The 13438-nt window shown below is 43.3% G+C and overlaps 1 protein-coding gene across 1 annotated transcript in view; it reads right to left on the bottom strand.

Annotated features, from left to right (window-relative positions):
- Positions 1-4757: 4757 nt before the first annotated feature.
- rell1 (RELT like 1) overlaps positions 4758-13438 on the bottom strand; it is a 30877-nt gene continuing 22196 nt past the window's right edge. Inside the window, exons 5-8 of the mRNA XM_026162136.2 lie at positions 10322-10570; positions 8111-8243; positions 5783-5826; positions 4758-5704 (exon numbers count right to left, since the gene is read on the bottom strand). Of these exons, the coding sequence (XP_026017921.1) occupies positions 5791-5826; positions 8111-8243; positions 10322-10570 (418 nt within the window). The 3' untranslated portion in view covers positions 4758-5704; positions 5783-5790. The remainder of the gene's footprint in view (positions 5705-5782; positions 5827-8110; positions 8244-10321; positions 10571-13438) is intronic.

The following is a 13438-nucleotide window of genomic DNA, read 5'->3' as shown; positions in this document are numbered from 1 at the left end:
AGATTCTGACCCTCCCATCTGAATGTCACAACAGAAATTAAGACAACATTTTTCTAATCTTCTGTTGTCGAATTCTGGTTATTCTGTGTTAAATGTAATACTAATGGATTGGATTTATATAGCGCTTTTCAAGACACCCAAAGCGCTTTACAATACCACTATTCATTCACTCTCACATTCACACACTGGTGGAGGCAGCTACAGTTGTAGCCACAGCTGCCCTGGGGCAGACTAACAGAAGCGAGGCTGCCATATCGCGCCATCGGCCCCTCTGACCAACACCAGTAGGCGGTAGGTGAAGTGTCTTGCCCAAGGACACAATGACCAGGACAGAGAGCCCAGGGATCGAACCGGCGACCTTCCGGTTACAGATGCGATTCCCACCCCCTGAGCCACGGTCGCCCTAGCTTTGGTTTCCTGTTCTTAGCTGACAGGAGTGCCACTAAGTGTGGTCTTCTGCTGCTGTAGTCCATTCAAAGATGCTCTTCTGCATACTATGGATGTAATGAGTGGTTATTTGAGTTACTGTTGCATTCCCATCAGCCTTTCTCCTCTAGACTCTAACATCAAGACATTTTCACCCACACACACCTGCTGCTCACTGGATATTTTCTCTTTTTCTCGTATTCTCTTAAAAACCTTTGAGATGGTTGTGTGGGGAAAACCCAGCAGACCAGCCTGTCTGTGAACAATGAACAACATAAATCAACTATATTTTGAAGACTTGATCTTCACATCAGCAGCTGTCATCTCGCTGATATATTTGATGATACAGATACTGGAATGATATATTGGAGCATTCATGTTTATTTCCACTTTCTGTGCATTTAAATAGCTCTGAAGTTTCAAAGGGTCATTTCTGCCATCTGCACACTTATGAAGACAGTCGAATCACCTTTTTAAAGTTAAAGCCCTGACGCAGTTCAAACGCTGTGAAACATCGACGTGACTTCCTCCCTTTAGTCCCATCTGTTTCCCCCCAAAAAAATTTTAAAAAGGAAAGGAAATAAAAGAAGTTTCTCCCCCTGAGCTCCGTCCTCTTGGCTGATAGCCAGAGACAAAGATAAGATGTAGGGCACTTAGCCTGGCATCAGCATGGGAGCCCTGTCGCCCGGAGGCCTGAATAATTCAGCGCCTGAGATAAATTTACTGCTCATGAAGTCATGCAGAAAAGACATATCAGAGCAGCGTTATTACCTTTACTCTCTTTATTTGAATACCTAATTAGGAGATTTCCTTTTTTTGTTTGTTTTGTTGGTGTGAAAACCTCGCAGAGACCGAACCTCGACTCTAATAGCAAAAGTAAACACACATGCAACAGGAGTCCATATTTGTGCTCTTGTGCAGCTTACTCGCATTTTGCACCGTCATGCACAACCTTCCTGACAGGTTTAACACTCTGAAGGCATCTTTGTGCTTTGCGTTTATCAAGGGCGGGTTAGCTTTGAGCCATGACTCCAGTGTAGTTCCGTTTCGTTCCTTCCCACCACCACACTGTAAACATCTCCGGTCGCTGTCAACAGCCAGAAAGTCAGTCATCAATCCAGCGCTGTCGAGCGGCAACAACGTGTCACCCAGAAGCCTCGTTTAATCACATCCTGGCTGTTGTTCGGAGTGAAGTTATAACCTGAATTAACAGATTTGTATCTTTTTCCTCAGCTCTCCTGTGCCCTTTCTTTTAAGGTCACCAGCTCGGGCATCTTTTGTGTCTTTTTTGCACGACCTAACCCGATAAGACTCAGAAGGTCAAGAGGAGACAAAAAAAAAAAAAAAAAAAAAGGAGTCGAGCATTGTTAATCCTCCGTCTAGCGCTCAAGACACCCCTCCATCTCCATCTCATCTCCATTATGTGGAAATAATATGATAGAGAGCCGGAGGTCGACAGACTACCTCCTTGAGATGAATAAGACAAATCATCTTTTCATTACGGCGCCGAAAAAGAGAGAGAGAGGGGCAGTGAGCAAAGAAGGAAATGAGACAGAATAGGATATGAAGACGGATGGTTCAGTCGCACGAGGGAAGGGGAGGGAGACGTCAGCCTGCAGGTCAGCGGACACTGGCTTTAATCATTGCAATGCGGCGGCGATGCAGTGCAGGACAACACAAAAAGAGGCGACTTCATGGTTTAAAATGTGTTAGTCGATTTTATTTTTGTCTTTGTACAATGAGGAAAAAAGACAGACCCATAATATCAAGAACAAAAAGTGCATGCATGTTTAAAAGAAATAAATAAATAAAAAATGAAATGGGTGACACATCTGCATGGCTCTCCACTCAGGGGAGGGACTTTTGCTTTCTGGTTTTAGTCACGGTCTAAAAACTGAATGATGACGTCACACTGACAACAAGTAGGCAAACAAACTTTTATGTCTACAACTGGTGGAATTACCCTTTAAAATGTGCTTAAACCACCACATGAATCAGCTGTTACGTGGTAATCGTAGAAAAAGTAAAAAAATTACAACCTTTACTGTGTATTTCTGTTTAAGATCTTCTAGGAATAACCTTTGAAGTTCATCTTCATCAGAAGATAGCGAGAGTGTTCTCTGCCTCTGCAGCGACCCTTGGAAACTATTCTAAATGTCATCAAACTACAGCTTTATTGTTGCACACTGAGGTGTCAGACGTTGTCATTAAAGGTACAGGGGAGCTTATAAAATGTCTTTATGGGGTAAAAAGAATAACTTAACACATCCTTCAGTAGTTCAGCTTCTCCCCGGGTTGTATGATTAAACTTTGGGTGCAGTCAGTGATGCTGACTAGATGGGAAACCTTTGACTTGGGTGAGACCAATACTGGAGTTTTGGGGCAGCTGCATATTTTTGAAGTAAAAAATAAGTTGGTGTTAGTTCAGGGGCCAATCCAGCAGTAAATTCTGAAACTAGCAAAAAGCTTAAACTGTGTCCACAAAGGACGCAACCGGCTCATCTCTTTGAAGCTGATCATTGGTCACAAGCAGTAATTTCAGGATATGGTTACCCGGGTAACCCCCTAATGTCTTTGCTACCAGGAAGTATGTCAGTCATAGGTATTCTTTATTCTCATTGGTAGTTGTTTCAGTTGCTCACCTGCATCTTTTGCGTGTAATCTCCTGAAGTTCCCAAGTAGCATTCACTTTCTACAGTTTTTGGTCGTCACGTCGCTGCTAATTGCTTCCAGTCTGCACACAACTCAACTGGAGCGATCGCTCGTCTCTGAGCCTCTACTGTCACGCTGTCCTGCAACATGAGCTGCAGATGCTGCTGAGACTGTTGTAAATACTAAGTCACTGACACCTGCATCATCTTCAATACGATTTAGAAAAGACGAAAAAAATCTAGACTTTAACTGAAACATCTCTGATATGAACATTGTTGCTATAGGACTACATCAGGTGCTAAACATCAGCCAATCAATACAACAGTTTTAACCACAGGGGAAAACGTCTTAATAACATCTTTCTTTAAGGGGCGTCCACACAGGAAGTGACTAAAAGTGACGTGGAGATGAGAGACGACTGAAAGTCAAAGACACATTGAAAAGTTGGCGGGTCCTGAGTTAAACTTTTCTCTGCCTGGACATTAGCGAGAGAAGCGACTACCAATGAGAGCACAGGAAACGGCTGACTTACATTAGATAAGTTAGTAAAAACATACAACAGGGTTACCTAAGCAACAGGAGCCTGGAACGGCTGCTCATGACCAACTGTTGTGGCGAGCACTTCCTGTGACACTGCTTAACCTTCATGTAAGCACTTTTTTCTATGCTTAAGTGCTTTTAACCTTATTTAAGGGGAACTCGGGGTTCAGCATCCTGTCCAAGGATACTTTTACCTCCAGACCAGTAGAGCCGAGGATAGAACCGCCAACCATCTGATTGGTACATGACCAGGATCACCATTACAGAATCACGATGGAAAAGCGTTACATTTACATTTTTCAAATATTGTATTTGATGACATAACAGCATCACATGAAACTCTGATATAACATCATATTTACGCTGATCTACGTTAGTGCAATGTTCCAGAGACGTCTTTGGTTTGGTGACCACAGAGCAAACCTGCCGAAATTATGGCCACAAGCAACATGATCCACTGTGTTTATAGGCTTTTTGCCCACTTCCTTAGAGGTTAAGAGCAAAGTTAGCATGGCCACAAAAGTGATAGGATAAAGAGTGAAAATGAGTACACACCTCATCTTGCATCAGCCCATGGCACTAGGCCATCCTCACGTACTCACTTTAAGAGGTTACATTCACAATAAGACTATTTCCTTAAAGATGTAACTCACTCAGTACTCTGCTCTACACAGTAAACGATTCTTGATACAGTAAACAGAATGAATCACAGCACCTACCATCTGACCTTTGCCTCGACACACCTGTGCGAGCACAAGCACGTTTAGAAACGAAAGGCACATCTCATTAGAAAGAGAAAATAAGGCTTACATCCTGGTGGGCCTGCTGATAACATAATCCACAATGGATTAAACCATTTGTGCAGTATCTGCTCTCAGGATGGAATATAATAAAGGCAGCTCACGCTACAATACAATAAATCCAGGCTAAATTAAAAAAAAAAAAAAAGGCTTTGATAAATTAAGTCAAGGCAGAACGAAGTCGATAAGAAAACAAACAGCCTCATAAAAACCAACAGTTCATACTGAGGCTCACTACATCACAGCGTCGCCCTTTTTACTTTAATGTGTTTACAAAAGGTTTTAACTCAGAATGTGTTTCATACGTGTTCTCTACGCTAATATAACACAACACTGATATAAACTGTATTTTTGTTATTAAGGATACACTATAGCACAAAAAAACAAATCTAGAGTGGGACCAGTGCAGTATGTGTATCAGCTGCTTTCAGTTTGTCTTTTAGGTTTTGCCTTTTCATTTTAATTCTCTGTCACGGTGGTGGAGACCAAAAACGGAGCTAAAAGGAGTGATTACCAGGCTAGACTCCAAATGTATGCTAATATCTTCCAAGTTGAATGTATTAGCAGGATGCTGCACAGGACAAAAAAAGAACAGAAATAACAGACTAACAGAAAACATCCAGCGAGCGGCTCGTGTCTGAATATTTGAACCGATTTGCTCTTTGACCCGGAGTTCTTATTAAAAGGGACGATCAGGTTGACATGCACTGTGAGGACAGTTTGTCATCCTGTTCATATGATTACAGGATGTGAGAACCTTGCTTTGGTCACGCCTGCTAATGTTCCCGTTTAGCGTCTGGCCACGATATACTCCTTCCTGTTTGGTTAATGATGACCTGAACTGGTTCACAGACCTGTTCCTGGGATTTAGTTCTACAAATAAACCAAGTAATACGTGTTTAAAACCTCCTTGTGAAACTGTAATGCACAAGCATCACGGACCAGTTGCTTTTTGAGGAGTACGGCTGTAGTTTTTGGGAGGGACAGCGCTGGTCGAGCCTCCATCGTTACATCAAGCAGTTGCCCGGCTTTTTTTTTCCATTTACTTTTTGACACTCCTGGGCGAGGCACTGCTGTCCAGCTACCATTTCAAGTAGACACACCTGAGCCATCTCTACTTGTAAAATCACCACCACCATCAGCAGCAGCAGCGCATCACTCCCTGTGGAGCGACAGGACAGGGGGACGATTCCCGGATCCATCTGTCCCTCCTGCACTGATGTTGAAAGTTCTTATTTGGGTTTAAAAAGTGTCCAGATGTTGCTCCTCTTCTCCTTTTTTAATAGCTGTAAGAAATATAAAAGAATATGTAAACAGCTCTGAAAAATTAAGACACGCGTGCAGCCGATGCAAACACACTTTACCTGGTTTTCTATCGTTTCCCCTGGTCCACGCTGTCTGTCTGCTCCTGGTAGAGAGAAAAATACACAGACTAATTTACACATTGAACAAATAAAATAATAAAAAATTATAAAATCCATCCAAGAAAGGTAAAAGTCAACATGAAAGCTGACAGAAAATGAAACAAACACAAAGACCTTTATCAGCAGGAAAAACTGTAGAATTTATGAAAATACAGTTAAATGTTACAAATTTATACCCTCTTTCACATTTCCAAAGCTGTCCGCTGGGACAGAATGGAGTCTTTCCTGGGCCAATCCTGGCCCCGGGCCCTTATGTTTGACACCTTCTAGTTTAGTGCTTTGTGAAGTAGCCCTCATGTCTCGTTCATCAGCATGTGCAGCCAGTTTTAAAGAATGATCGTACTCAAAGACTTCAAAACAAAAAAGTGTTGAGGACTGTGCACTCAGTGTGTGGCGAGTTCACCGATCCACTAATGCAGAAGGAGAAAACCTCTCTCCTTTTCATCTCTGGCGTTGCCTCTGCAGCTGATATTGATATTTCTGCACTTTTGTGTCTCTGGCAACATTTCTCAGAGAGTGCATTGTCTGTATATGGCTGTAAATATACAGAACATATACGTAGCTTTCTTTTTTAAACAGCAACTTGAGCCAACTGCCCCCCGTCAGAGCTGGTTAAGATAAGATAAGATAACCTTTATTAGTCCCACACGTGGGAAATTTGTTTTGTTACCCGTCCAGTTCTCATGGTCTGCTGCCAACCTCAATGCTACTGGAGTAGAGAACAACTCGTCAGGTTGCTGTTCATGTTTAGGCACATCGCTTTGAAGCCGATCCTCGGTCACTAGCAGACATTCCAGTCTCTGGTTGCCTAGGTAACTCTGTAAAGTATTTACCACCCATGTCATATGTCACTCGGCGGTATCTTTCACTCTCACTGGTTTTGCAAACGAGCAAAAAAACAAAAACACAGCCATGTAAAACAGAGTCGTGTGACGATTAGCTGTTTACGGCTAGCATCCATCAAGAAGAAATGCTCACATGTGTGAATGAACATTAAATGTGATGATCAAGGATTCACCTTGATGGCTAATTTCACAGCAGGAGCACCACCCACCCGATTTCTCTAAAGACCTTTGCAGTTTGCTGCAAAGCGCCTGAAAGCACCTTTTTTTGTTGTTCACTGTTTGTTTTTGTTTGAAGAATATGAAAACACGTTATCTGCGAGGAAATTTCTGTTGTTTAACGGCAGCAACAGGACGACGCAGCTTCCTGTTCCTGTAAACACTAAATTAGACATCGAAAAGAGACGAGTGGATGCTGCTCACGATCACCTGGAGCACAGCATTTCATAAACCAGACTTCCTGTGATGTAAACAGAAGACAGCAGGCCGGAGGCTGGTCTTCTTTTTTTCTCCAGCTCTGCATGATGAATTTTTTAAAGACTCGTTTATTCGTTTTTTCTTACAGCCACTGCAATAAACAGCATCAGTGAACAGAAACTAAAAACTACTGTCCATGAATGCAGCTTTTACTCCATCTCATTTATTCTTATTGAAAATACTAGAAGTAATATTTCTCTAGTGCCATGTGTTTATATTTATTCACTAGAAGTCTCCATCTGGACCTGAGTGTTTGCAGACTTCTACTGTAAGTGTTGCAGGCATTTTACTGACTTGTTACCTAAAAGCACAAAGTTTAGAGCCGAAATGACAGGTCGCGTGTAGTTCAGTACCTTCAGGCATTTTCTAAAGCTTTCCCACAAGGGTTAGGAGTGTTTATGGGAATTTTTTACTGTTCTTCCAGAAGCACATTTGTGAGGTCAGACACTGATGTTGGATAAGAAGGCCTGTCTCACTGTCTCTACTCTAATTCACCCCAAAGGTGTTGGATCAGGATGAGGTCAGGACTCTGTGCAGGCCAGTCAAGGTCTTCCACACCAAATTCTCTTATGTCTTTATGAACCTTTCTTTGGTGCACTGGTGTGCAGTGATGTTGGAACAGGAAAGGGTCATCCCCAAACCGTTCCCACAAAGTTGGGAGCGTGAAATTGTCCAAGATATCTCGCTATGCTGAAACATTAAAGGGTTGAGACCAACTGCTGAAAATCAGCCCCACACCATAGCAGTGATTTTATAAACCTTTGGTTATTGAAGTGACTGAAACAACTAAATGCAATGATGTGGATGGTTGAGTAATATAGTGCATATTATAAAGAGGAATGTGAGATATGTGCACGCATAAATATTTATGGATACATAAGAAACGGAGCTCTTCTGCAGGCAAGACAAAAGCAGAAACAGGTAACATTTTCATCACACACACACACACCTGAGGGGACTTGGATGTTGGTCGACTGTTCGGCTCCACCGCTGTGGGCGATGCGGGGACGCTCCCATTAGAGTCTAATATCAGCAGAGTTCGCCGCTCCCTGGCTGGTTTTTCACACTTTGTCACGCGGAACCTGAGAACGATAGAAGGGTTTGAATGTTTGTGCAGCCTGCGATCCAAATGAGAGAGCTGGTCCAGGTCGCAGGGCTGGCTCAAACCCCTGTTCTTAAGCAGCTGACATGACAATGACTACATATATACAGTAGAGTGTATGAAGAATCATATTTTTACCTAAAAATAAAAGAGAATTTAGGTGGCACTTCATAAATATTATATTTACATGGAAAAATGACCAAGTTAAAAACAGAAAATGGTCTGTTATTGAGTGATCTAGGACAGAAACTCAGGTCATAAGCCATTCTTAGAGCCACACACACACACACACACACACACACACACACTCTCTCTTTCTTGGTTTCTTACTCACCTAAACATGACATCTCTCTCATCCGCCCACTCTAAAGCTTTAATTAAATCAGCAAATGAATATTTGTATCCAGGTCATGCTGACCCCTGTGCATACGGCGCCATTCATCTAAGTGCGCAAATGAAAAGAAACCTCTTCGCATCCCAATCAGCTCTCAGCGGGACATTGAGGAAGGCTGCGTGACGGCGAAGAGGCTGCACACTTTCCCGGCCTCACTGGTGGATTGAGAAATGGTCTCTTTACTTTAAACTGGATCTAGGACACAGCGGCACTAGATTTATGATGGGAGTACACTGCCAGGATTTAATTCTCACTGTGGTGAATTCTTCTTATAATTACTGAAACTAAAAGTCTGGACATTGAACACAAACACAAGAAGAACCAGAAAAATTCCTGCACACTGCAGGATCATTGGGTTGATGATGAGGGTGTCCAAATTCCCTGCACAGACATTGTAAAAGATGGACATAGGTGAACCCGGTGGAGAAGTGCCTTAAAGCTGCATGCTTTGCCCTCGTGACCAGTAGGGGGCGACTTGTCCGCCTCAACAGCCCTCGGCTCTCTTTCTGATTACATTATGCGCTCAGTTGCCAGTTTCAGGTCAATACCAGAGCCAGAAAATAGGATTATGTTCATTGACGAACAATTTTTCAATCAAAAGTTGTTCGCCAATGAACATGCAGTGTCTATGGTTTCTCACAGCTCAGTCAGAGCAGCTCCTTGCCATGTCCAGTTTCTAAACAACAAGCAGGCAACAGCGAAAATGCTTGATACTTTTACTTTTTTTTTTTTTTTTTAAATAAGACACTAACCAGTGACATCACTGTGATTACACCGTTTTATCTGTCTATGGTACCCTCACATTTGTTGCAACATTGTCCGCTGGTTTAAGAAAGCATTTTTGCTAACACCATTTTATTTGCAAAAAACAAATGTGATGGAGAGGGGCGGGTCGCTCGCTTAAAAATGACTTGTCAGCCACAACTCATCAGCCGATAAGCATGTGATATCAGAAACTAATTTTCTTACACACTTCTACAGGACCAGAACTCTTTTTGGAACCACAGCTATCGCCATCTGGTGGCTTTAAGAGAGAATGCAGGTACTTCGGGATTGGCTTTTCCAACCTGAAGCTAGGTCATGTTTTATACTGATTTTCTACAAGGGGACCAAATACACATGCTTTCTGCAAGCAGCTTGATGTCTATTAAATTGTAAGAATAGCTCCTGTCATCGATTAATGCTTTAGAGTTGAGTGAACACTCACTAGTCAACATGACAGTCCTGGTGATATCCTGAATAAGATATTAGAAGTCTGCTTATTAATGTTCGTGTCTCGGTTTTGTGAGGACCTGTGCTGTTAACAGTGGCACGTGGAGCAGTCTGACCACAAGTTTCTGACCTCCCAGTGTGGTATCAAAGTGCATGAGATGCTTGTGCCTTTTAAATGAAGTGTGAATATTTTCGAGAGTTAATGTTTGATTGTTAGCGCCGTGTGTGTGTCTGTGTGCACTCAAGCCTAGTGTCCCTCTGGGGCAAACAGTGTGTCATTTTTCATTTACTTCTGCTAATTAAACCACCTCGTGATGCGATTCTGAGAACATTTTAAAGGCAGGAAAATCATCAAAAGGCAGTAATACACCCAGGCTTGTCCTTCAGTTATGATTCAAACACACCCACACACACACACACACACACACACACACACACACACACACGCCCACCTGCCTACAGCCAGGACTGTGACCTCCACACAGTTACTGTGCCGCAGCTCTGCTTTGCGGGCTGACGGCTTCCTCATTAGCGGCCATTTCTTCTGGTTGCAGCGGGTGCAGATGTTCTTGTTGCCTCCCAGGCCCCCGATGGTGTGCAGGTGGTTACAGGTGTGCTTGGCTGCTCCCGGGGGCGCCCCCGGCGATACAGGTGTCATTGGAGGAGTGGGAGTGCCGGGGGAGGTGGGGGTGAGCGGAGGACTTGAAGATAAAGGAGGAGAAATGTGTGATCCTCGCAGCTCTTTCTTCAGATTGCCACTTTTTAAAAGCCTTCATGAATTAATTACACAATATTATTGTGAAATGAACTAAGAAATCTTTTATAGGTCAACAACTGTAAACATCCAAAATGTGAGGTAAGAGGAACAAACCCCAACACGAGCTAAAGACTTCGGCCCATTTTACCCAGAGCATTTAAGCTCGCTGGATTCTGCAGTGCTTCCCTTATCGCAGCCCGCCGCTGCAGAAATGACACATCAATATTTCATACTTCAAAACAATTACTGACAAGCTCTTTGAGAACAATCACCCTCAGTGATTATCTTTAAAGTAAAAATGGAAGCAGTTTACTGCGGCTGCAGGTGAAGTTTCAGACACACCATAAGTAAACAATTAGATAAGCCCACAAATAGAAGCAACGCAGACGCGAAGGGTGTCGCGTCACATGATGTTTGTCTCCAGCTTCCTCCTCTGAGAGTTTCTTCTTCATTCACTCCCCGTGTGTTCACACACCACTTTGCATTTAATCATTAGTTATTATTAATCTCTGGCTCTCTTCCACAGTGTGACTTTTGTCCTCCCTCCCCTCACACCCAGCCCGTCGCCTCAGATAGCTGCTCCTCCCTGAGCCTGGTTCTGCTAGAGCTTTTAAAAGTAGTTTTTCCTTTCAACTGTCACCAAGTGCTGCTCAAAGGAGGCCATCTTTGTTGAGGGTTTTTTTCTAATACTGTGGAGTCTTTACCAGTGCTGGAACAAAGTTACATATTTGAGTAATGCAGTATTGTAATGCGTTATCTTACTAAATTCAGTAATCATGCTACAGTTAAAATTACGTTGTGACCTGTATTACAAAGATTATCCGTGCCTGGCAAATAGAAAAGAAAAAAAACATGTGTACTTGCTACAATCAGCTGATTTCAGTTCGTGTGTGTCCAGGACAGGAACAGCTGCATTCCACTGCTTCAGCTCTTTGCAAGCCTCTGCACAGACAGCACGCTAACACTAAGCTAGCCAAGAACCCAGAGTGATGGTAAAGCCGAGCACATGCAGACCCCAGCCCAGCAGCCAGAGCCTGAACTTCAACAGGTAACAAAGGCAGTGATGAAGCTTAAAGCCTCAGCTTCTACCTCTTCATGTTTCTATAGTAGAATCAATCGTCGTCTTTGCTTTGTGCTGATACCTGCGCTCATGGCTCTGGTAGCTATGATAGCTGGGATAGGCTTCAGCCCCTCCCCAGGACACTGATAAGGACAGCGGAAGAGAATAGATGGATAAAAAAGGGTCTTTAGACGAGAGTTGTTATTGTTGATGTTGATACTGCACTATATAAATAAAATTTAATTTAATTTAATGAGCACTATGTACTTTTAAGCCTCAACAAATCTGGTTATTGGGACATTGAAAGCCTTTAATGCCTTTTAAAAATTATTCCAAGAAATGTGGCAGCTCATAAACATATGCAGCCACTGCAGATTGAGTCATTGGCCAATAATAGGGTACAAAATGTGATTTTGGTCCACCGGAAGAACAAAAGACGTGATGTTGGAGATAAAGTGACGAGAACAGGAACTGCTGTGGAAAGATGATGAGAGGGACTAAAGGACGGTAGAGAGGTGGTGGAGGACTGATGGCAGGAGAACGGAAGTTAAGCACTGAAGCTGGAGAGGCAGATAGTGAGCTCTGGCGACACTACAGTCAGTCACTCTCCTCCTTGAAGCCTTTTCTCCATCCCTCTCTCCTGCTTCCTCCCTCTCTCCTTCCCCAAGTATCCAATAAATTACCCCCACCGATATCCTTTCTTCCCCTCCTATTCTGCCATCTCTAAGTGATCCACTGGCAGGCTGCCCATCCTGGCTGAGAGCGCGAGAGAGAGAAAGACAGATGTGGGACATAACAGCAGGAGAAACTACCACAGAGAGCCATCTGAACAAAATGAAAAAGTGAAAGGCAAACTAGGGGTGGAAATATGTGAAGGAAAACATTTGGAGAGAGAACTGAAGAAGTGAGACACATGAAAGTGACGCTGGGGATTGTGTGTGAATTCACAGTTTTCTAGTTTTTTTCCCCTTTTATGTATTTATATGTTTGTTACAGGACACTCGGTGTGACACAGCAGAATACCTCAGTACCTAATCCTTGGCAGATGCAACACGGCTACCATTTATCCACACTGTTTTCTCCCAACAAAAGAAAACACCTTTCCTCTCTTATCTCCTTTCCGCCCAGCACAATATGAAGCGGAGAGAGAAAGATGACAGCAGGAGAGAGAGAGATACAGAGAGGGGGGAAACATACTCCACTAACTCGATTTACTTAGACTCCTACTGTCACAAGCATCTCCTCCTCTAATCCATCTATCTGCCCAACTCCTTCTCCCCCTGTATTAGAGGCAAAGCACCACTACACTTGTTAATGTGCACTCCTCTGCTCATGGCTCTGTATGGACGGAGGTGGGACGGTGAGCGGTGTTTCCCCTGCACCGATTTTCTCTGTTTGAGGTATGATTGCTCCAAGGAGTAAAGACATTAAGTTACAGGCTTGCATGCGACCTCACCAAAATACGTCTGCTAGATTATAGAGGAGTATTAGGCCAAAGCCCATCATCCTGTGTTTGCTGGTTGGGGGAGTCCAGTTGCAACGCTATCAGCAGGAGAGCTACTGGTGCTCTAGCCGTGGCTTGTTTCCCTGCTATCAGCAGCTTTTATTGCACTTAAAGCTACACAATAAGCTCTTATGAACCCCCAGTAATGTCTTTACGTCACCTCCACGCTCCACCATGTCATAGCTCTTTTACGGGTGGTGGGAGACACTCCATATGCATTCAGGCCATCGGGTTTTATACTACTGGGT

Source organism: Astatotilapia calliptera, chromosome 3 (genome assembly GCF_964374335.1).
Source record: "Astatotilapia calliptera chromosome 3, fAstCal68.1, whole genome shotgun sequence".
Taxonomy (NCBI): Eukaryota; Metazoa; Chordata; class Actinopteri; order Cichliformes; family Cichlidae; genus Astatotilapia; species Astatotilapia calliptera.
The sequence above is the reverse complement of the archived record's forward strand: the minus strand, read 5'-3'. Positions and strand labels throughout refer to the sequence as shown.